This window comes from Scedosporium apiospermum (genome assembly GCF_000732125.1).
Source record: "Scedosporium apiospermum strain IHEM 14462 chromosome Unknown SEQ_SAPIO_0094, whole genome shotgun sequence".
Classification (NCBI taxonomy): domain Eukaryota; kingdom Fungi; phylum Ascomycota; class Sordariomycetes; order Microascales; family Microascaceae; genus Scedosporium; species Scedosporium apiospermum.
In genome coordinates, this window is record NW_015971795.1 from 255,802 (window position 1) to 275,527 (window position 19,726).

General features: G+C 53.2%; 6 protein-coding genes and 1 pseudogene across 6 annotated transcripts; 3 read left to right on the plus strand and 4 right to left on the minus strand.

The window, feature by feature from the left end:
- Window positions 1-199: 199 nt before the first annotated feature.
- SAPIO_CDS4759 (uncharacterized protein) lies at window positions 200-3,217 on the minus strand (the record flags this gene model as incomplete). The annotated part of the gene is made up of 7 exons (XM_016787234.1): window positions 200-381; window positions 677-795; window positions 1,532-1,850; window positions 1,914-2,029; window positions 2,095-2,151; window positions 2,253-2,758; window positions 2,822-3,217. The coding sequence occupies 7 exons, from the start codon at window positions 3,215-3,217 to the stop codon at window positions 200-202; spliced, it is 1,695 nt and encodes a 564-aa protein (XP_016643113.1).
- Window positions 3,218-3,750: 533 nt separating this feature from the next.
- Window positions 3,751-4,183, plus strand: SAPIO_CDS4760 (uncharacterized protein; the record flags this gene model as incomplete). Its single annotated transcript, XM_016787235.1, has 2 exons — window positions 3,751-4,035; window positions 4,103-4,183. The coding sequence occupies 2 exons, from the start codon at window positions 3,751-3,753 to the stop codon at window positions 4,181-4,183; spliced, it is 366 nt and encodes a 121-aa protein (XP_016643114.1).
- A 206-nt stretch (window positions 4,184-4,389) lies between these two features.
- On the minus strand, window positions 4,390-4,941 carry SAPIO_CDS4761 (annotated as a pseudogene; the record flags this gene model as incomplete).
- Window positions 4,942-5,571: 630 nt separating this feature from the next.
- SAPIO_CDS4762 (uncharacterized protein) lies at window positions 5,572-6,956 on the plus strand (the record flags this gene model as incomplete). The annotated part of the gene is made up of 3 exons (XM_016787236.1): window positions 5,572-5,929; window positions 6,015-6,344; window positions 6,406-6,956. 3 exons carry the CDS (start codon window positions 5,572-5,574, stop codon window positions 6,954-6,956), a joined length of 1,239 nt encoding a protein of 412 aa, XP_016643115.1.
- A 194-nt stretch (window positions 6,957-7,150) lies between these two features.
- Window positions 7,151-9,477, minus strand: SAPIO_CDS4763 (uncharacterized protein; the record flags this gene model as incomplete). The annotated part of the gene is made up of 7 exons (XM_016787237.1): window positions 7,151-8,121; window positions 8,180-8,365; window positions 8,419-8,628; window positions 8,687-8,939; window positions 8,999-9,196; window positions 9,261-9,321; window positions 9,416-9,477. The coding sequence occupies 7 exons, from the start codon at window positions 9,475-9,477 to the stop codon at window positions 7,151-7,153; spliced, it is 1,941 nt and encodes a 646-aa protein (XP_016643116.1).
- Window positions 9,478-10,397: 920 nt separating this feature from the next.
- SAPIO_CDS4764 (uncharacterized protein) lies at window positions 10,398-12,337 on the plus strand (the record flags this gene model as incomplete). Its single annotated transcript, XM_016787238.1, has 3 exons — window positions 10,398-10,591; window positions 10,685-12,181; window positions 12,244-12,337. 3 exons carry the CDS (start codon window positions 10,398-10,400, stop codon window positions 12,335-12,337), a joined length of 1,785 nt encoding a protein of 594 aa, XP_016643117.1.
- A 385-nt stretch (window positions 12,338-12,722) lies between these two features.
- On the minus strand, window positions 12,723-18,888 carry SAPIO_CDS4765 (uncharacterized protein; the record flags this gene model as incomplete). Its single annotated transcript, XM_016787239.1, has 4 exons — window positions 12,723-17,173; window positions 17,953-18,634; window positions 18,694-18,824; window positions 18,885-18,888. 4 exons carry the CDS (start codon window positions 18,886-18,888, stop codon window positions 12,723-12,725), a joined length of 5,268 nt encoding a protein of 1,755 aa, XP_016643118.1.
- Window positions 18,889-19,726: the final 838 nt, after the last annotated feature.

Genomic DNA, 19,726 nt, shown 5'->3' on the forward strand with positions numbered 1-19,726 from the left:
CCGGCAGTATTAGTTCTTGTACTGGCGGGTAGGCGAGGATAAGAAGGGTTCACCAGGAGGCCTAGGTTCCAGATATCCACACTATAAGACCACGGGTAACCAAGAAATACTTCTGGGGCTCGGTACCGATGAGACTGAATGGGAGAAGGTGGCCACGACCGTCGACTAACCCAGGGAAGCTTGAATTAAAATGAGCTAACTAGGGTAGGAAGCCGTTTCGTAAGTCGCGCGAGGGGCCAAAGTCATTTTGGGAGAGGTAAACCACACGGTCATCTTCGGCCCGGATGTGCTTCGGCTGGGCATTTGCCTTGTAAAAGTGGACAAAGTCGGACAAGACAGCATCATTTTCGATCGTCACCATGATATTACCATCTTTGATATCTAGGGAAGGGGGTTTTCATAGTTAGCTGTGGCATCACACGAGCGGAAGAGCAGGTCGAGAGTCGAGGATATTACCTGTATGGATCATATGACAATCGGTGTGCAAATAATCTAAGGCTTGAAGGAGCAGAAAGATCCAAGGCTTAAACAACGGCATTTCCAGTCTTTCTCGCGGCATTCTACGCTGAAAGTCGAATAGAGTCTCTCTCATGACTTCATAGAAGAGGCAAATATGTGTTCCCCGAGGTCCCCTTAACTGAAAACTGGTCGCCTGGAAGGTGGATGGATAGTAAACATTCATGGGACGGGTTGGCAGCCTCAATGATCTTTGCGTACGTGGACTCGCCAGATGCGTCCGTATCAAGAGCTGGGATGTTACTGACATATCGAGGACCCAACTCCCTCCGCCGCTTACTAGCATAGATGTTAGGAGACCGCATGAAGCCAACAACTGGACAAGAGGTCTATAACTGCAACTCAAGATTATCTGCAAGCCAAACTGTAGACCCTGTGCCAAAGCCGAACTTGGCAATTGTCGTGTATCTACCGTCTAATATTTCTCCAGGCCGGGTTGGATGGAAGTATTTCACCCGATCACCCGAAAGCAGCTCCTCCTCGATGGGTTCATGTATCAGGCGAGCTGTTGTCTCGGGCGGGGATGTTGAAAAGAGTCGGCTCCGAAGAGTTGGTACACGAGGTAGCCATCTTTTGTAAATAAGCGGTAAATTCCTTATAGTTGATGTCCCCGCCATCGCCAAGAAGCCGCGCTTAGGGGACACGTGGGCGCTGGGATACATGAGGGAAGTGCGAAAGAGACCAAGCCAGTTAGTTCACTAAGAAGCTGAGATGGACGGAGGACCTAGCGGAGTAAATCACAAGCGCACTTCTTGAAGGTTGGGAGGAACGCGTGCTGCATCAATAGAGGGGTGATTTCAGTTACTTGATGCTGGTTATCAATAACGAAGCCAGCTGAAGCAAGAGCACAGGAGCGTGAGAACATTTGGACGTCTGGTTTGAATCTTCTAGTGTCACCTGTTTGATGTTTATTGAGTGACTTGGCAAAGCATATAGAAAAACTCAAACTCCCGTTCCTATAGACACTCATGGGTTCTAAGTTTATAGAGTCCTCCAGGCAACTGGCCAAGCATACTTGACCAAGCAATAGCACAGCCCGCCCGTTGCGGAGACAATGGCGGTCAAGAATACGATCCCTCCGGTGACGACACCCTGCTGGAAAAAGCCGATGCCATTCGCCCTCTCAGCCCGCTTCATTTCTGGCAAGGCCATGGTCGCCTCAGCGTCAAGCTTGTGAAGTTGCGGAGAAGCAGCGCCGGTCAGCAAAGCTTCGATTCGTGAGATCAATGCGGGCTTGGTGATGTACTGAGGCTTAGGCACAGTGAAGAGCACCTGAGGATATCGAGGACCCTGGGAGTAGTCCAAAGGCTTGTTTTCTGGCGCTACGGGTCCGACTACGAAAGTAGGAATTAGCAATATGTCTTTATGATTAGAGTTGGATGTTCCTGTGGGCTTACAAAGTAGGTTTGTGGGGACGTGGTTTACAAAACTGAGATCAGAGTCGACGAATTGGCAAATGTACTTGGCTGCGGTGGGAGATGTGAAAATGTACGCCGCCGAAAGGCGTCCGAGCCTAGAAGTGGATGCAGTTAGCCAGTGAATATGTCTGTCTTAATATCGCGAGGATTTATAGCTTACCCCTTGGATACATCAATGGCGTCATCCATGCTCGTCACGGCAAGCACGGTGAAGCATCTTTCCCGCAACTTGCGCTGCGTCAAGAACGATTTTCTTTTCTTCTTGTGAGCAACTAAGGGAGGCGGCAATGGAAGCGCCTGGTTTTTTCAATTGCTCACCTGTTCCCGATATCCAGTATAATTCCTTCATGCCCCGCAGATATCACATTCGCAAAACCCTCCTTGACAATCTCATCGAGCAGGCCCTGACCCTCAAACTTCCTCGAGTTCGTACCACTCTCACCCGCATCAGACATGAACCGGATAGAGTGCTGCGTAACAGCCATCAAGAACTCCTTCTTCACCCACTCGTTGACGAGCACAACGTCGGGCGCGTAGGGCGACTTTCCGCGGAGGCTGAAGCGCATCATAACGAGGGCCTTGGCGGCTTCTTGGATGTCAGCATCGCGCTCGACGATGGCGGCCACGAGGGCGTTTGATCGCGATACGATTTCGTTGGCGAGAGGGGTGGTCTCTGGGGAGCCGTTTTGGAGGACTTTAAGGTGTCGGTGGGCAAGGTCGATAGTGTTGACTTTGATCCTCGAGATGTAGAGAATGTCGTCGTCGAGGGCATCTTGGATCAGTTTCAAAACAAATGTTGGTGTCTCGAGCATGGATTGTTCGACCTGGTTTCGCCCGCCAGTTAATTCTCGGGACGAAATTATTCCTAGAGCAATGGATATATTTACTTGGATAAGAACACAATTGCCCGCAGCCAGCGCAGGCACGAGCGCACTGATGAGCGAGTAAAAGAAAGTATGCGTCGTCGGCTCAATCACGACGATTCCCACAGGCTCTCGCACGTCAGAGGCATCCCTCCGCGACGCGATAGCGTATTCATCCTCTAAGGCCTTGGCAGGATCAATCGCAGTGTAGGCCTCGGAAATGCAGCGCAGAGCAAGCCAGCACTCGAGCTTGACCTCGGCGGGGCTGTGACCAGTATCCCTTGCGATTATCCTTTGCAGCTCATCGAGGCTCTGGGATAAGGTGTCATGAAGGCTTTTTAGCTGGATTTTCTGGTAGATGGGGTTATGGAGTCTACCATCGATGGCAGCGGATCTGATTTTGCTGAAGGGCTTCGGCATGGTGGTGGGGGCTTGGCTTCGGCGACGAGAGAGGAAATGTAGATGAGATCAGTTGGAATGATGCGAATTGAGAAGGTTCAGTCATTGCCCCCAAGGCCACATGCGGACTAGAATGATTGGGAATGATATTGGGCTTTATCACGGTCAGAGACGCGCTTCGCCATGAGCTGCGGTCCACAGTCTGTCATGGTCTGACGAGAAAGCGAAGATAGAACCAAACATTCACTGCTACAATGTTACCTAGTAGACTTGCCGGCATGGTACTGCACCCTCCAGACACTTTGCCCACATCCCGATCGCTGACTCTGGTCCCTCGACCAGGGCTCGCCCACATCCCGACACGCACATTGCATCGGATGATGGAGGATCCGGTCAGCCGTAGGAGTCAGGACTAGGGTGGCCTCTTCTACTACTGAGTGCGCTAATCGCGAGTAAGTAATGGTCCCGCGAAAAACTCCCTGAAATTCACCCTCGCCTCTGCCATTTTTGGTCTTGCATTGAGGGTTTGTCTCTCTCAACACCACATCGTCACCATGTCGTCCACCACCGAAACAATCACCCAAACGCGGACAGCGCGGACAATTCTACAAGATTACCAACTTCACCACTCTGGCGCCGCGGAGCCCTCTTCTTCGAATTCTAACGGTGCAGGGCCGGCTCGCATGTCGAACCCGCCCGACTGGCCGACTAATGCGCGGAGGATACCCCCGTACAGGCCTGTCGACCAGAATCGCGACCACAGCCAGATTCGAGTATACACGAGCGGGATTGAGCGAGCGTTTATCATTACAATGTTCACGGGTGTGTTCATAAATGCGGTAAGTGCACATGAAATTGGAGCAACTAGAATGAGACAAAAGGGCATAGTTAACGATTGGGATGCAGACAGCGGCGAAGCAATGGAGGAGGACGGGTGGGAGGTTTACGAAGCGAATTTTCAGGTACCCCATCGGCGGCGAGTTTTAGATGATCTTGTTGTCACTTAGCATATACGGCAGAAACTAGGATGTTTATTTTTCAAGTGCAAAATTTTCTGTGTTTCTTCGATTGTTTGGCAGAGTTAAACTCAAAATGCGGTTTGATTTGTTGCCATTTGAAATTTGCAAAATGTCAATAATATTCGATTTTCGCTGAAATTAGATCATCCTCCGTAGGTGTGGCATCAATACAGTCTACGTCGAGGCCCTCACACCTTGCATATCACCGAGATCCTCCTTGAGCTCCTTTCCACCCTGAACAACGGGCTGAACAGGCTGCAAAACGAACAACATACGCGCCCACTCCGTCTCGCTCCTGTTCCTCCAAGCATGCATCGTCGCCCTCTGAATACATATGTCGCCCCGCTTCATGTGCTGCTCCTCCCCAGAATCCAGGACGAGATCAACCTCGCCCTCGATGACAATGCCGTAATCCAGGCTCGTAGTAACGTGAGTCGGACACAGAAAGCTCGGGGGAAAGTCGACGTAGCGGAGCACGGTCCCGTTGGACACTGTCAGTCCGGGCGGGCTCTTGAGAAAGTCGCCGTAGACTTCCAAGTCGGCGCCGTTGTTAATTTGGGTCGGGAAGCCGTTCGTGACGTAGCATTGGGCAAAGCTGACATCGCCTTCTGGGAGGGTATAGAAGGGGGCTTCAGCGGGGATGGAATGGTCCAAGATAGCTTTGCCGTTGTTGTCGGTGGTGGTGATGAAGCGTTTGGGATGTGAGAGTTTGCCTTGACACGCCATTTTGTGAATGAAGATCTTGGCGAGTTGGTGGGTTGGTGAGTTGGTGAGTTGGATTTGATGAGAGCGGAGGAGACAGGAGGGAGGGGTTGATGGTGAGTGGTGAGACAGAGCATGTGAAAACTGATGAATTCGTTGCTCTCCTGGAACCGCTGGATTTGGGAGGGTGTTAATGCCCCGTATCCTGACCTATCTTATGCAGCATTCTGCTTTTCGAACAGGACAGAGTGAGGGGCACGGGAATGCATAGACTGAAGTAGATGTCCGTGGAGCCGGTCCGGGAAAGAAGCAGAAGTCCCCCACAGTCAAAGCTTGGGCAAACCTCGTAGACCTTCATGCATAGCTCGAGTCGTTTGTAACTCCTCTCGTCTATTCGTGGGGCATGTGGAGGCGACGAGCTACTTGTTGCCGCCTGGCACTGATGGAAAACACTAGATTGATATCTATCTAAGCGACTGGCAGGACTGAATATCGACTCCACTCCAGCTCTCTCTGACTGAAAACAGCAGATCTTGAACTATATCTCCAGCTAGGACGGCTGAGTATTTCCTAGGACCAGGAGGGGAAAAAACAAAACACACCGTCTGCGAGTCGTGCATCAAATATACGGACTTCCCCAACAATCAAATCGCCATGACATCTCCAGAGTACGCGCACCACTTCTCCCGTGACAATATTCCCTTTGGCATTGCGTCCTCCCCGACGCATGAGGCCCCGCAAGCTGCCACAAGACTCCAAAACACCGTCATCTTCCTCAACGACCTCGCAGAAGCGGGCACCTTCTCCATCGTCCATGACTTACCGAAAGGGATCTTTGCCAAGGAAACACTTAATGAATTCGCTTCACTTCCGAAATCGGTGCAGAGCGCTGTGCGTAACATAATCAGAGACGCATTTGGCAAAGGGGGAATCGATGCCTTTCCTGCAGGATGCTGCGAGGATATCCGACGGGTTACCATGCACATGCCCGTCAATGTCGGCGACTTCATAGGTATGTGTACAACAGATCGAAGGGTAGAATGAGCAATCCTTTCAATTTATCGTTATAGTGGACAACGCGTAACCCACTGGTGCAGACTTTTCTTGCTCTCTTGAACACGTCAAGAATGCAGGCCGCATTATCATCAACGACGAGCGTCCACCGCCCGCGTTTTTCCATTTGCCGATCGGTTATCAAGGACGCGCCGGCTCAGTTTTCGTTTCCGGTACGGATATCGAGAGGCCTGTCGGGCAGTATCGTGATACGACCTCAGACGGGCACATTGTCCTCCGGCCGTCGCTTGCTGTCGACTATGAGATGGAACTGGCTGCGATTATCGGTCGACCGCTGCCCAGGAACCAGAGGTTGTTGGCAACGGATGCCGACAAGCACATCTTTGGGTTTGTGATTCTCAACGACTGGAGTGGTAAGATTAACAACCAAGAAGTCATTGTCGCCTTCGTTGCACTAATTAGCCTCGGGAACAGCACGGGATATTCAAGGCCTGGAAATGATGCCTCTAGGTCCTCTGAACGGCAAGAACTTCGGCACTTCGATTTCCCCGTGGATCGTCACCCTCGACGCCCTCGAGTCTTTTAAAGCTGCAGCGCCTCCCAGGGTGCAGCCCCTGGTGGACTACTTAGATGATCCCGAAAACGCCACATACTCCATTGCCATGCAAGTCGAGGTTCTGTCGGAAAACTCGGCGACCGTTACCGGGAAGTCGAACGTTCAGACCATGTACTGGACCCCAAGGCACATGGTAGCCCATGCTGCCAGCGCCGGAGCACCTTTGAGGTCAGGAGATATCATGGCGACTGGGACCGTTAGTGGCCCGGAAAAGGGATCGCATGGGTGTTTGCTGGAGACGACAGAGGGAGGAAAGTCGCCTATTATCCTCGAGAATGGATCTTCTAGGAGGTATCTGCAGGATGGTGATATTGCGCGGATGACGGCGGTGGCGGGGGAGTCTTCATCTGGAGTCGGCTTTGGAGAATGTGTTGGTCGGTTGCTGCCAGCTCAAGGATGGTATGATTAGATGATTGGATACCGAGTTGGGATTTATAATTTGGCTGTAGCCTGACTGCCCTTGCTTTCCGAGTGTAGCAAAGTATTGAATAAACCTATCATAAGAGAGAGCAAGAGATTCAGGAGAGCTATATATTAAACAAAGCATTTTCATTGCAAGCAATCTTCTCAGCCTACTGCTACTCTATGTTCTACCCCATCAAATCACTCAATACGCTCCGCCTGAGAGAGATCCTCAACTCCGTGACCCTCCTCAATCTTTGCTTCGATAACCTCATAAACAGGGACTTCAGCAAGACCGGCAGCAATGTGGTGCAATGTAGGCAGCGACTCCCAGTCACGCCCATCAGCCTCAATACTTCCTTTTCTAGACCAAACGGTCTTGTCTGCGACTCGAGTCGCCGTTGCCTTCTTATAGTCGATGAAAACAGGATATTCAGCGTCTGCCACGCCTCGCTTGCCAACGGCCGGGATGTACCTGTAGACGAAGAGACCTTGCTCTACAGGTTTGGGGGCCTGACTGGGGGCAGCAGTAGGTTGATCACTGGTCTTACAGTTCGCGCTGTGGGTTCCGTTTTCCAGAGGCATATCGGCGAGATCGTCGAGCTTCATGGTTAAGAAACTGGCACCTCTCCATCCGCAAGCAACACGGCTTGAACTCTCTGTCCCCGTGACGTTAATATCACAGTATAGCTTAGGCATACCCAACTCTTCTCGCCCGGTGGTGATGGGGTCAGTGAGCGACTCAAAGAGAACAGGGAGGAATGAGCCGACGATCTTAGTGCCGTCCTTCTTCTCATACTGAACCCCGTGAATCCAAAGACCAGCGTAGTGATAGCCGCCACCACCAAGCCAGCCCATCTTGTCGAGCTGGGTGCACTGGAAGCTCGCTTCGACTACGGTTCCCGGGGAAACGAAGCTGAACGACTTGGTAGGGAAGAGCGTCTGCAAGTACGTCGCCGAAGTCTTGAAGCGGAGAGAATGGGTTACGTATCTAGACTTGTCCGAGGGAATGAGGCGCCCGTAGTGGTCTTGTCGCGGGCTCGTCATGGGCCCGAAGGAGATGGGCTGGCGCCAGTACGTTGGGCCGTTGCGAGCCCAGAGGTGTTCCTTGAGGGCGCGGGTGGAATTGTGCCACTCGCTAAAGCCGTAATTGTACTTGGAATATTCCATGACTTTGAAATGTTAGCGAATGGAGAGCATCTAGTTGAGGAGGGATTGGTGTTTCCTTACTGTTGAATGATTTGCGGGTGGCATCGTTGAGATCTGCGCCCGCTACCCGCGTGAACTCTTGGATCTTGTGTGCCCTCTCGTCTCTAATCTTTTCGTAAAGTGAGAGACGCTCCGGGATTTCATCGCGCGTAGTGCCAAGGGGGAAGAGGGCAACGATGGATGTTGCATCCTCGATGGCAACACCGCCTATGATGTCATCAGTACTAGCGGGGTCCTCAAGACAAAATCAACTCGCTTACCACCTTGTCCCTGATGAGGGAGAAAAGGATGAGCTGCGTCGCCAAGTAGCGCAAGTCGTCCTTTTGTCCACCGAGGGATACGGTCCATATCAAGCAATGTCCAGACTTTGAGCTCAGCGGGGTCCGTCAATTGAAGCAAGGAAGCCACGGTGGGTCCAAAGTCCTTGTAGGTCTCGAGAAGCGTCTCCTTGTTACCGACTCGACTCCAACCTGGTCTCTGTTAGTGAAAATATCTTCTAAATGCCGGCAGCGTATGGGTTCAACATACCTTCACCTTCGGAGGCAGACAACTCGGTTGGATGAATACCGACTAAGTTCATGGTCGTGTTGTCGTTGCAGGGATACATGACCAGACGCCTGTCGTCCCCGTACCAAATCGTCATGTAGCCTTCTCGCTCAGTAAATTTCTTGGTATCGGCATTTTCCCGAATCTTTTCGTGAGGGATGAGGAATCGGAAGGCGGACTTGCCCGAGTCGAAGGGTTTGTGGGATTCGCCGACGATTGCCTTCCTCGTTATGGACTACAAATTATGTCAAGACAAGAGAGGCCGAGAGGAGTTTAGTCAATATGGGCACTTACGCTAACACCATCTGCTCCCAGGACCATATCGCCTGAGACTCGTGTGCCATCTCGCAGGGTGATGGTTGCAGACTCAACATCGACATCGACGACTTGGCTCGAGGTCTTGAGAACAGCAGGAGTCCCCTTGCCTTCCTTACTTGTCGCAACCCTCTTTAGCTCGTTATGGAGTCCAACACGGTAGCTTAGGACCCAGGGCTGTTGAAAATCACAACTAGAGTTAGTTCTCACATTAAGTGAAGGGCAGGCGGAGGAAACTCACAAATTCCCAAATTTTCAAAGACTCTTTGAGGTCAATATCCAGGCGGACGGATCCATCCAGGCTATATTCGGTGAACTACGCCCGAATTATGCAAATAAGCGTTTTGGTTAGGTCTGGAGACAATTAAGGCGAGGAAAAGAAGATCCATTCCTTACCCCTTGGACTGGGTTTGCGCCGAAGGTCTCAGGGAATATTCCGAATCGACGGAGCAATCCATGGCAGTTTGGGGCCAGATGCAGAGCTGCCCCGGTTTCCTGGGCGAGCTCGGATCTCTCGAAGAGCTAATCTCAAGATCTTAGCATATCCACTCGCCTCTCGTCTGTCCACGACGGATGGGACAGCAAGAAAAGGCAGGGTCTATTATAATACCGTCACGCTGTGTCCTTGCTGGCGCAGCCCAACCGCTGCTGTGAGGCCGCCAATACCTACTATCGTTAATATGAGCTCTCCTGATAAGAGTATGAGGCATTTAATTACCTGCTCCAACAATAAGCACCTTGAGCCCTTCCGCCGTTGTAGATGCCATGATTTAGCGAATACGATCGATTCTATTTCCAATATTAACATTCACAATGTTCTGAGTGTCTTGAGATCTCGTGAAGCAGAGACTACTAATGAACTCGGACAGACAGAGACTCATACAACTCATTATAATATTAGGCAGCCTCGAATTATTTCAAATGGAAAAGGCGACCTGCAGCTGTGCCACACACACACACTGCCACCCACCCATGTCTCCTCACCTCACAGGTGGCCTCCAGAAGGACCCGATGCCCGTGCGCAAGACTTCGCCAGGCACTAAAGGAATTGGCGATGCAACTCTGTGCCGACTTACTTCCGTTCTCGGCTCCACATTGAATGTCGGTCCATCTGTTTGATGTTGTGCGACCATCCGGGAGCACCGGGCCGGTGGGGGTAGACCCGAATTTTTGCTTTCGCACTTGCATTCTCTGGGCCCGAGCCACGCTCCTTTCTCGAATCTCTCTTTCCCGTGAGGAGGGCCAAGTCGGTATTTGGACAAGGGACTTCCCTTTTTTTCGTATTGAGGTTGACTGGTCGGTCGATTGTTGCAGCTCTCCTGCATTTTGCTTCCGTCTTCATTCTTCCATCAAAGGACACACAGACACCAACGCAGCCATGCCGAATGAAATTAAGGATATCCGCACTGTCGACGAGACTTCTTTCCCCTACATTTTCGAGCAAAATGTCACTGTGCCTCTCAAGGTAGCTGATGGGCTCATTCGGTGTAATGTGTACCGACCCAAAGGTTCTGAGTCTGTCCCCGTCTTGGTGACCTATGGACCGTATGGAAAGGATATTCACTACAAGGAGTAAGTGGTATTATAGAATATTGAAAAAGAGAGAAGAAGAGAAGGAAAAGAAAAAAGAGATCGAAGAAAATCAATTAATACCAAGTCGAACAGCTTTCACGCGAAGTCCTACTCCGAGGTCAACCCCAGCCATAAATCCGACCACTCAGCCTGGGAAACCCCAGACCCAGGCTTCTGGACCTCGCATGGCTATGCCATAGTCCGCGCCGACGAAAGGGGCCTCGGCCAATCCCCTGGCGTGCTGGACACAATGTCGCGCGGCACAAGCGAAGCCTTTTTCGACGTCGTCGAGTGGGCAGCTTCGCAGCCATGGTCATCGGGCAAGGTCGGTCTTCTCGGCATCAGCTACTACGCAGGCAGCCAGTGGCGCGTGGCCGCCCGCAAACCCAAGGGTCTTGCCGCGATCATCCCGTGGGAGGGCATGTCGGATTACTATAGGGACAGATGCCGCCACGGAGGCATCTTGTCCAATGGCTTCATTAAATTCTGGTGGAACCGGCAGGTGATTACGAACCAGTACGGACGTCCGGGGCGAAATGCGAGGAATTGGGGCCCCGACACGATTGAGGGCGATCTTCCCGAGGAGGAACTCGCTGCCAACAGGAATGACCAAACGACGGATACTGCTGCGAATCGCTTTCGTGATGAGCCTTATTATGCCTCCAAAGAGTATGATATGGGCGACATCGAGGTTCCGCTCCTCTCCGTCGGCAACTGGGGAGGTATCCTCCTTCATTTGCGTGGCAATGTCGAGGGCTACACCCATGCTGGCTCGAAGTTCAAGTATCTTCGGATGATCACTGGTCGCCATGATCTTCCATTCTATTATGATGAGGAAGTCGAAGTGCAGCGCAGCTTCTTGGATGCCTTCCTCAAAGGCGAAGATAGAGTCGGGTGGTCTGTCCCTGGAAAAGTCCCGCCGGTAGACCTGGTTCTCCGTAAAGGAAACGTGGGTTTCAATGACGCGGAGGCCGAGAAGGCGTATTCTCGTCGACAAGAAAATGAGTGGCCGATTGCGCGCACCCAGTATACGAAGTTCTTTCTCACAGCATCCCAGGGCTTGATGTTGGATGAGGCGGCTGCACAGGAGAGGAAGAAACTGTCGTACCGTGCACTAGGTACCATGGAGAAGCCCGAACTTATCCAGTTTGCCACCGAACCTTTTGGGACAGAGACAGAGATCACCGGGCACATTGTCGCACATCTTAACGTCTCCGTTAGCCCCGACCCCTCTGGGCCTACGCCCAGTGATATCGACCTTTTCGTAACGCTCCGCCATATCGGACCCGATGGAAACGAAGTGTTCTATACTGGCACTGCCGGGGACCCAGTTCCCTTGACGAAGGGCTGGCTAAGGGTAAGTATGCGAAAGGTCAATAATGAACATCCCAAACACCGCGAATGGCTGCCCCATAGGGATTATACCAGCAAGGATGTCCTGCCCGTCATCCAGGGCGAGGTTTACGCCGTTGATATTGAAGTGTGGCCGACGAATGTTATTGTCGAGAAGGGCGGCAAGCTTATCTTCGAGGTGGCGTCGGGGGATACTCAGGGCTCGGGTATCTTCCTCCACGACGACCCCAACGACAGGTAAGTTCCAATGCGTTCTCCACAAAGGTGACTACAAGGTGAGCTGACACTCCTCTTTCTAGGTCTACTGAGAAGTTCCAGGGTACAAATCACATTCACTTTGGACCGCAGTTTGTCAATTATGTTACACTTCCTGTGATTCCTCCGAAGGAGTAAGAGAGTCGCGGCTTATGAGGTAGGTGGGGATAAATATTGAAAGATATAAAATCAAGTGCTAGATTCCAACGAAACGCAAGCGAAAAGTGCACGATTTAGGATGAGCACTGGGCCAGCCTGGGTGGCGTCGGTGAGGCGAACGGGTCCAATTTCAGGAATGCCCGAACGAAGGCCGATATAGAGCCTCACTCTTGACCTCTAAAGTGACTCTCACGAATGAATAAGGCCGGCCTATGTATTTGCTAGAAGAGAAAGCCATGCTCCTCCGATCATGTCTGATCCGCTACCTCAATAATACTTGACAACCCTCTGGAAACAGCCATGCCCCACATGTAATAGCCTCCCTTGCGATCTTTTCCTAATAGTGATAACCATGTCCTCAAATCTACCCGGATCCCCTCCGCCGCGTCTTCTGCACCTCATCTCTGAAATGACCATTTGCCCAATCGGATCTCTTAAACGCTATCTTCCACATGAGCCTCCTCTTCTGAAACTCCTCCTCCGAAGGCGCCTCCCACGCCACCCCGGCCCGCACACGCTGGACCGCCTCCCGCGCGTCCCGCAGGTCCGCAATCTCAATGAAGTCGTCCTCGACGTAACAGGTTGCCTCGAAGATGGTGACAGCAAATTCGTACAGCTCAAGCACCCGCGCATCTTCGCCCCGCCCGTGAATTCGCTCGAGCAGCCATCCGAGCAGCATGCGCCACCGCCCCTCTCGCCGCCACATGGTATTGTGCAGCGTGCGGAACTGCACCCTCTGCTCCATCTCGTACTCGACGTGAGGAATGGCCCTTTTGAACATGGCTACAGCCTGCTTCTCGCGCCCCATGCGTTCGTACGCGTGCCCAAGATCGATGAAGAGGAGGCCTATATCCTCGTTAAGGATCGGCTTAATGGGAGGCGCTGCGGCTGAAGACTTCGTCGAGCCTTTTTGGTCAGCCGCCAGCGACTCTTCGAGCATGGCAATGGCATTCTTCAGCTCCTTAACCGCCGCCGCCGGCTTCCCGCCCAGCAGCGCCGCCTCCCCCTTCCACCACCGTCCGTTATACCTCGTATTGTCCCCCCAGTTCTCATGTGGCGCCAGCGCGAGACGCTTCTCCCCGGCAGCAGTCACATCATCCCAGCGCTGCGCTCCCATATACGCCCATGCTAGATACTGCAACGTGCTGCGCCGCTCCCAAACGTCCATGCAGGCCTCACGCGCCCACGCCTCCTCAAGCCGCGCGATGGATTCTTCCCACTGGAACATTTGACCCTGTACCTCGCCCAGCTCCAGGAGGAACTTGGCGCAGGCCCGGCGCCCCTGCGGATCGGTCCGTTCCGCGCTCTTCTCGACCCCGTACGCGAGGATCTCCGCCGCGAACCCGAAGTGGTTGTACCCTACCAAGCTCTCGGCCTTGGACGCCCAGTCCGACCAGTAGCTATGCGCGTAGCTGGGGTCTTGCTCGATGGCCTCGAGCAGCGCGTCGCACCAGTTGCGGTAGTCGAACGTGCGCGTTTTGTGGTACTGCTTGTCGTCGATCCAGGTGTCGGCGATGTCCTTCCATCTCGTGTGCCACGATGGGGGGTCGAAGGCGATCTGGCGTCGGTAGGTCTCGCGCGCCGCCTCGAGGTCGCCGCGCTTTTTGTGGAGGTTGAAGAGTTGGTGGAACCAGCGGCTGCACGCTTCTTCGGGGTTGTCAACAATGGCGAACTCCAGCCTCGCAATGGCCCCGTCGACGTCTGGAGGGTCGCGGAGGAGTCCGTATACCTCGGCTTGGTAGAGCTCGCAGCGCGCATCCGTTTTGTGGTCCGGGTCTCGGGCGACGGCGTCGCGAAGGCTCTCGAGCATCTGCTCTTCCAACCGCTCCTTCTCATGCTCAAAATGCGCGTTGTAGCTCATCGTCTTGTATACTTGGGCGAGGTGATAGTAATTCCGGGGAGCGTCATCCGGGTCGTCATCAATGGCTTCCTGGCCGAACTCGAGAGACTTCTCCAGGGCATCCTTGTCGTCCGCGTTCCGTTGTTGTTGGAAGTAGGCTATAGCTAGGTTCGCGGCGCATACGCCGCTGAGCTCATTGTATCGGCCTGCCTTCTTCACGGCCTCGAGACACTCTTCCGTGATGGGCCCGCTTGTGTACTTTCGGGTGTTCGACCGAGCCATGGTGTTGGCCAGGTGCATCGTGAGAGACCCTAGGAGCTGGCCGCCGCTCTTCACTGCTGAGCCCTTATTGTTCTGAGCGATTTTGGTCTCCTCATCCAGTAGACTTCTCCCCTCTGGCGTCTCCTCCAAGATGCCCTCCCCATAGGCGTAATGGAACAACTTCGTGAGCACCTCTGCCATGTATAAGACCGTCCACCAGTCTAGCGACGTGTTCCACAGCCAGGCGTGGCACACCCGCGGCCAGAGCATCTGTGCTATTATCCGGGGATCTTCTAGGGAGTCTCGCCATATTTTTAATTGCTCTTTGATACCGTCATCTGCTTGCAGGCCATCAACGGCGTCGTCCGAGAGGGAAGCTGAGTTCGTCCCACACCAGGCCATGACTTCAAGCTGCGTCATATGAATATCCCAGAACAGCACATGATCAAAATGAACCTTTTTCATCCTCTCCTCTATCCATGCCTCCGCCTCCGGTCGCGAGAGAAACAAATACAGATGGTGGAATAAGTCGATCGCCTCAGGAGCCGGCACAGACTTTCCAGTCTCTAGGCCAGCCATGGGATCCGCAAATTGCGGCTCACCCGCCCCCAAGCTGTGCCGCAGATGCCACTTCCACTTCTCCAGGGCATAAGGTTTAAGGCTCGGATCCGGTTTCTTATCAAGAAGACATTTCAGGCACGTCGCCGCCGCCCGAGCATGCGCCATCCGTCTCTTATCCTCGCCAAGCCTCTCTGCCAGCCATGTCTGAAACGTCTCATGCCCGATGTGAATCTCCAAAGTCTCGCCCGATACAGCATCAGCACCGAGCCGTGGAATGAGATTGAGCAGTGCACCACACTCGGTACGCAAGAACTCTTCCATCTTCAAAACCCTGTCGCCGAGAGAAATCTCCACCGCGACGGCCATTTGTCGGGCCGTAAACGGTGAGGGTAGAATGAGAGTCCAGTTCAAAATTTCCATCATGAGGCTAAGCGTCTGTCGTTGCTCTGCTCCCGCGAAGATGTCATCGTATATGCTGTTCATCGTCGGGTGGATTTCATCGAGCCCTTTCTTGAAGGAATTGGACGACGGTGCACGCTCAAGTACATCAAGAACGATGGCAACCCATAGGAAGATTCCGTTGGCCTTTCCAGAGAAGAACTCGACGGGGTCAATCTTGAGATCCGAGAACCCGGTTCGAAGTTTTTCGGATTTCTCGACACGATGGGCGACGTAGTTTTCAATGTCCATGGCGTTGTCACCCGGACCAATCTGGCGCACATCGCCAGAGTCAGAGAGGGTGCCGTGAAGCTCTGCAAGGCTTCGGCTCGTCGCAAGGATTTTCACCCGCGGAAGAGTTATCAGTTGGCCGAGTAGAACCTCAACATCCGTCTTTCCGTCATATGAAGGCCCCTTAGAAGCGGCCGTGTTCTCCAATTCATCGAGGCCGTCAAGAACAATGAAGATGGCCGAATCCCCGAGTCCCGCAGCTAGCGGCCGCCTCAGCAGTGTATCAACGAGGAACAGTATGCCCTCCTTGCCGGTCGTGCTCGGCAGGCTGGGCATTTTCTGCAGAAATTTTCGGTAAAAGGCGTTTTCGCGTGTCAGTTGGTAGCAGAGAGTCCGCAGCAGGGCAAAGGCTGTCGTCAGCTCCGGCGTACCCCGCTTGCAGAAGAAACTGAGGTGGATATCGTCGGGATACTGTTGGGGCAGCAACTCGCAGAGGTACGCAGCAATGCAGGACTTCCCGACCCCGGGAAGACCCGTGAGCCATAGCGTCTTGGCCTCCGACGACGCATCCCCCATCCTCCACGTCCGGAGCTCGGGCAGGTCCAAGACCCAGCGCAGCGTTCCCTCAGCCCGCTGGCCCAGATTGGCCATCATCCTCGCTTCATTCTCGGCGAACGATGGCTGCAGCCACTGCCTGAACGCGGCGTCCTCGGCGACAGCAAGGTCGGCCTGTTGTTGCGCGTGGGCATGGTGGGTGAGGACGGTACTGGCGACCTGCAGCAGTAGCGCCTGGTCGTATTCTTCGTAGGCGCGCTGCAGGCACGTCAGGCTTTCACTCCAGGCATCGGTACCGCGGAAGACAGATTTTGTGACCTGCTTCAAGATGTTCCTGCCAAGGAAATCGATGGTGCCGACAAGGAAGAGCGCTATTGCCGTCAGCATATGCATCGCCTTTTCGCGCAGCAGTGGCAAGAGCACGGTGTCGGGTTGGCGCTGGATCTCATGCACGCGCCGAGCTTGGTACGAGATACGGTCCACTTCGTTGAGAAACTGAGTCCGGCGGTCCCGCTCTTTGAGGACTAAGGTCACCACGCAGCAAGCGCCTTTCGCGATTCCCGAGACGGGGAGGGATAGAGTGGACCCTTCCATCGTCTTGCCTACGAAACCAAGAGCTACCGCTGACAGTGGAAGCAGACTGTAGACCATGCCGCTAATTTTGCTCCTCCATGATTGTGACGATTTGTCTTCAACCAGGTCCTTCAGGTTGAAATTCACAAACCTGTCGATTAGGTCCGATGCTGGCTCCCCCTCTGCCGACGAAGAGTCCAGCTTCGGAAACACCGGTAGGGGATCATTGAGGGTAGACAGATTCTTCTTCCCTGAAGCAAGTTCTGCGACCTTTTTATTGAGTAGGAGTATCGCCTCGTCAAGCTCAGCTTGAGCTTTTGCGAGATGCTGGTCCTCGTCCATGGTGCCGGAACCTTCTGCGAGCAGAAGCTTTTGGTTAAGGAATAGTAAGGAATAGAGGGAATGAGCCCCCGATGATAAGATAGATTGCGGAACTTTGAGGTCGTTGGGTGCCGCCGTGCGGTCATCTACTGTACCCCTCTCAGACCTCTCAGGGGTTATCACCAGGTCATCTCAGCTAGCCAATAAATATCCGCCTGAATGAAGCTGACCTCGTCAGAGTGAAACGCAAAATCGCGATCTTCTGCATTCCACGTGATGACCAGACAGACGCATTGTGCGTCCTTGATTGAGTTTATCTTCGGTATTCATAGCGGTTCAAGGAGGAAGCAGGGCAGCCGACACGAAACCGAAGTTCGAAGAGAACAAGGAGGAAAGGTTAGAAAAAGAAGTGCTAAAAAGATGGAAATTAGAAGCTGGCCTAATTCCAAATTAGGGTTTACACTTGTCAAAACAGTCGGCGATCCGCCAATTTTAGTGCCTCAACCCAATTTTTAAGAAGGGAGACCGGTTCTGATCAAGGCCTAGTTCCAGTTGTAATAGTAGTTTTAACGTCTTTCTCAGGGGAGCTCTTCAGTGATTCTTGTCAGAACTCAACACAGCCAGAACTTGCCGAATAAGTTGTGAAAAGACGATAATCTTCGCGCTTGCTACCTTCATTCACCAGCTATTCCTCAACAGCTCCGTTTCACTCAGTGGAAAAAACATTCTTGGACCCGCCAGAAGGACACGCCAGTCATTCCCATCTAGCTAGCAGTCGCTAAAGTCCTCGGCCAAGTTCCAAACATAAACTGACTGTTACACATGTTCCTCAGCTCCCAAGTCTCCGCCTTCAGCTCACCAAATACGCCTTCATCCTCCTCATCCCCCATCAACCCGGCCACAAACATGGCCGACATGAAATGGTCATCTGTGGCATGAGCATCCCTATACAATGGGTGCTTCATTAAGCGTGTCATGGCTCTCCGGAGGTTGGGTCCACTATTATTCTTGATGACATCCTCAACGGCCTGCCGAAACTCTAGGGCCCACGGCTCTGGAGGCCGCTCTTGGGCAAAGTTGTCGGAGTAGCGGAGCATGGGAATCCAGTGGTTGTGGTAGAGGTTGTGCACGGCGCCGCCGGACCCGATGAGGAGGTAACCTTCCTTACGGAGCGGGCGGAGGGCAGCACCGACCTTCATGTGGTAGTGGGGATCGAAGCGGTTGTTCATGGAGATGAGCGTTGTCGGGGGACACCAGTCGGGAAACATTCGGATGAGGATGAGGTAGGTGTCATGGATCCAATCGAAGCTGGAGTTTCCGGAGGCACTGAAACCGGCTTGGGATAGGATTGAGATGCACCTTTCGGCTGTTTTTAGATCTGGGTTGAGTTCATAGTCGACGTATTTGGCGGGATGTACGTAGGCGACGGGAGACTTCTCGGGTTTGGGATTCGTAGCGACTTCAATCCTATCCCCGAGAGCATCCCAGTGCGCTCCCTAAACTCTGATGTTAACATAAGACGCAGTCGATTTTTCCGAAGGGCCAGTCAACGAACCATCATGATAACGCCCTTGATCTTGTGCGCGAGGGCCTCATCGCCAGCTTTTTTCCAATAGTCTGCCGACTCACTCTCCTCACCGAGCATCATGGTCGAGCCATGGGAAAAGAAGTAAACTGGCGTGATGCCTACCAGCGCGCATCTATTAGCATGATTGTGAAGTTATGAGGTGATGCAGCCAGACTTACTCATGTTGTCGGTTGTTGATGCTGCTTCCTCAGCTGAGATTGCAGTATTGGACATACTGGGCATGAAGAGTATCTAACTACATGTAGTATCTACGCTTTATTCGTAACTAGCCGTTGTCTGAACTGTAGCACGGCATTATTTTCCTGCCTCCTCTACTTCCGTGGAGACGCTGGCTCTCGAGATCGAGTGGGTGGAGGAAGCAGTTCGGGATGTGGGGGAACTTCCCGACAAGATTGGCTGCTGATCAAACCGGGTGTGGGTGGGGGACCCGAAGCCACAACGACGCGAAGCTCGATTTGCCCTGGCCCCAACTTGGCGGCGGTCATGCTTTCCTGGAAAAAGCATATTCGCCGTTGGGCAATGGCAAAGGCCGGCAGATATCAGAATCTGTGATCTGTCTACTCTACGCATAGGATGGGATTGACACCAAGCTTCGGGAGTACATTTCGCTTGCGTCTCGCATTGGCTTGTTCTCCGTCTCGTTAGACCAGTTCTCCCCGGGTCTCTCCCGGTCTCTCCGGTCTCTCCAGTCTCTCCAGTCTTCCCCCAGACCCTCCCCCGCAAGTCTCCCGCTGCAACCCTCCATCTCACTTCTCACCAGTCTTTCCCTCTCCGCGGAATGGTGGAGTGCAGCACTAGTGTCTGGGGTAAAGGGCGCTAGCTCGACGCCACCAACCCCAAACGAGGAATCCCAAGAGATGAGTGATCTCTTACCCCAGATCCAAATTACTCATGAGGGGTTTCCCTTTCCCGCGTTGCTGGTTTGGTTTCCACGCGGGAAAGAATAAAACTCACCCCTGCCCCCCCGGTGGAGGAGCAGAGACGAATCTCGCCATTCCCC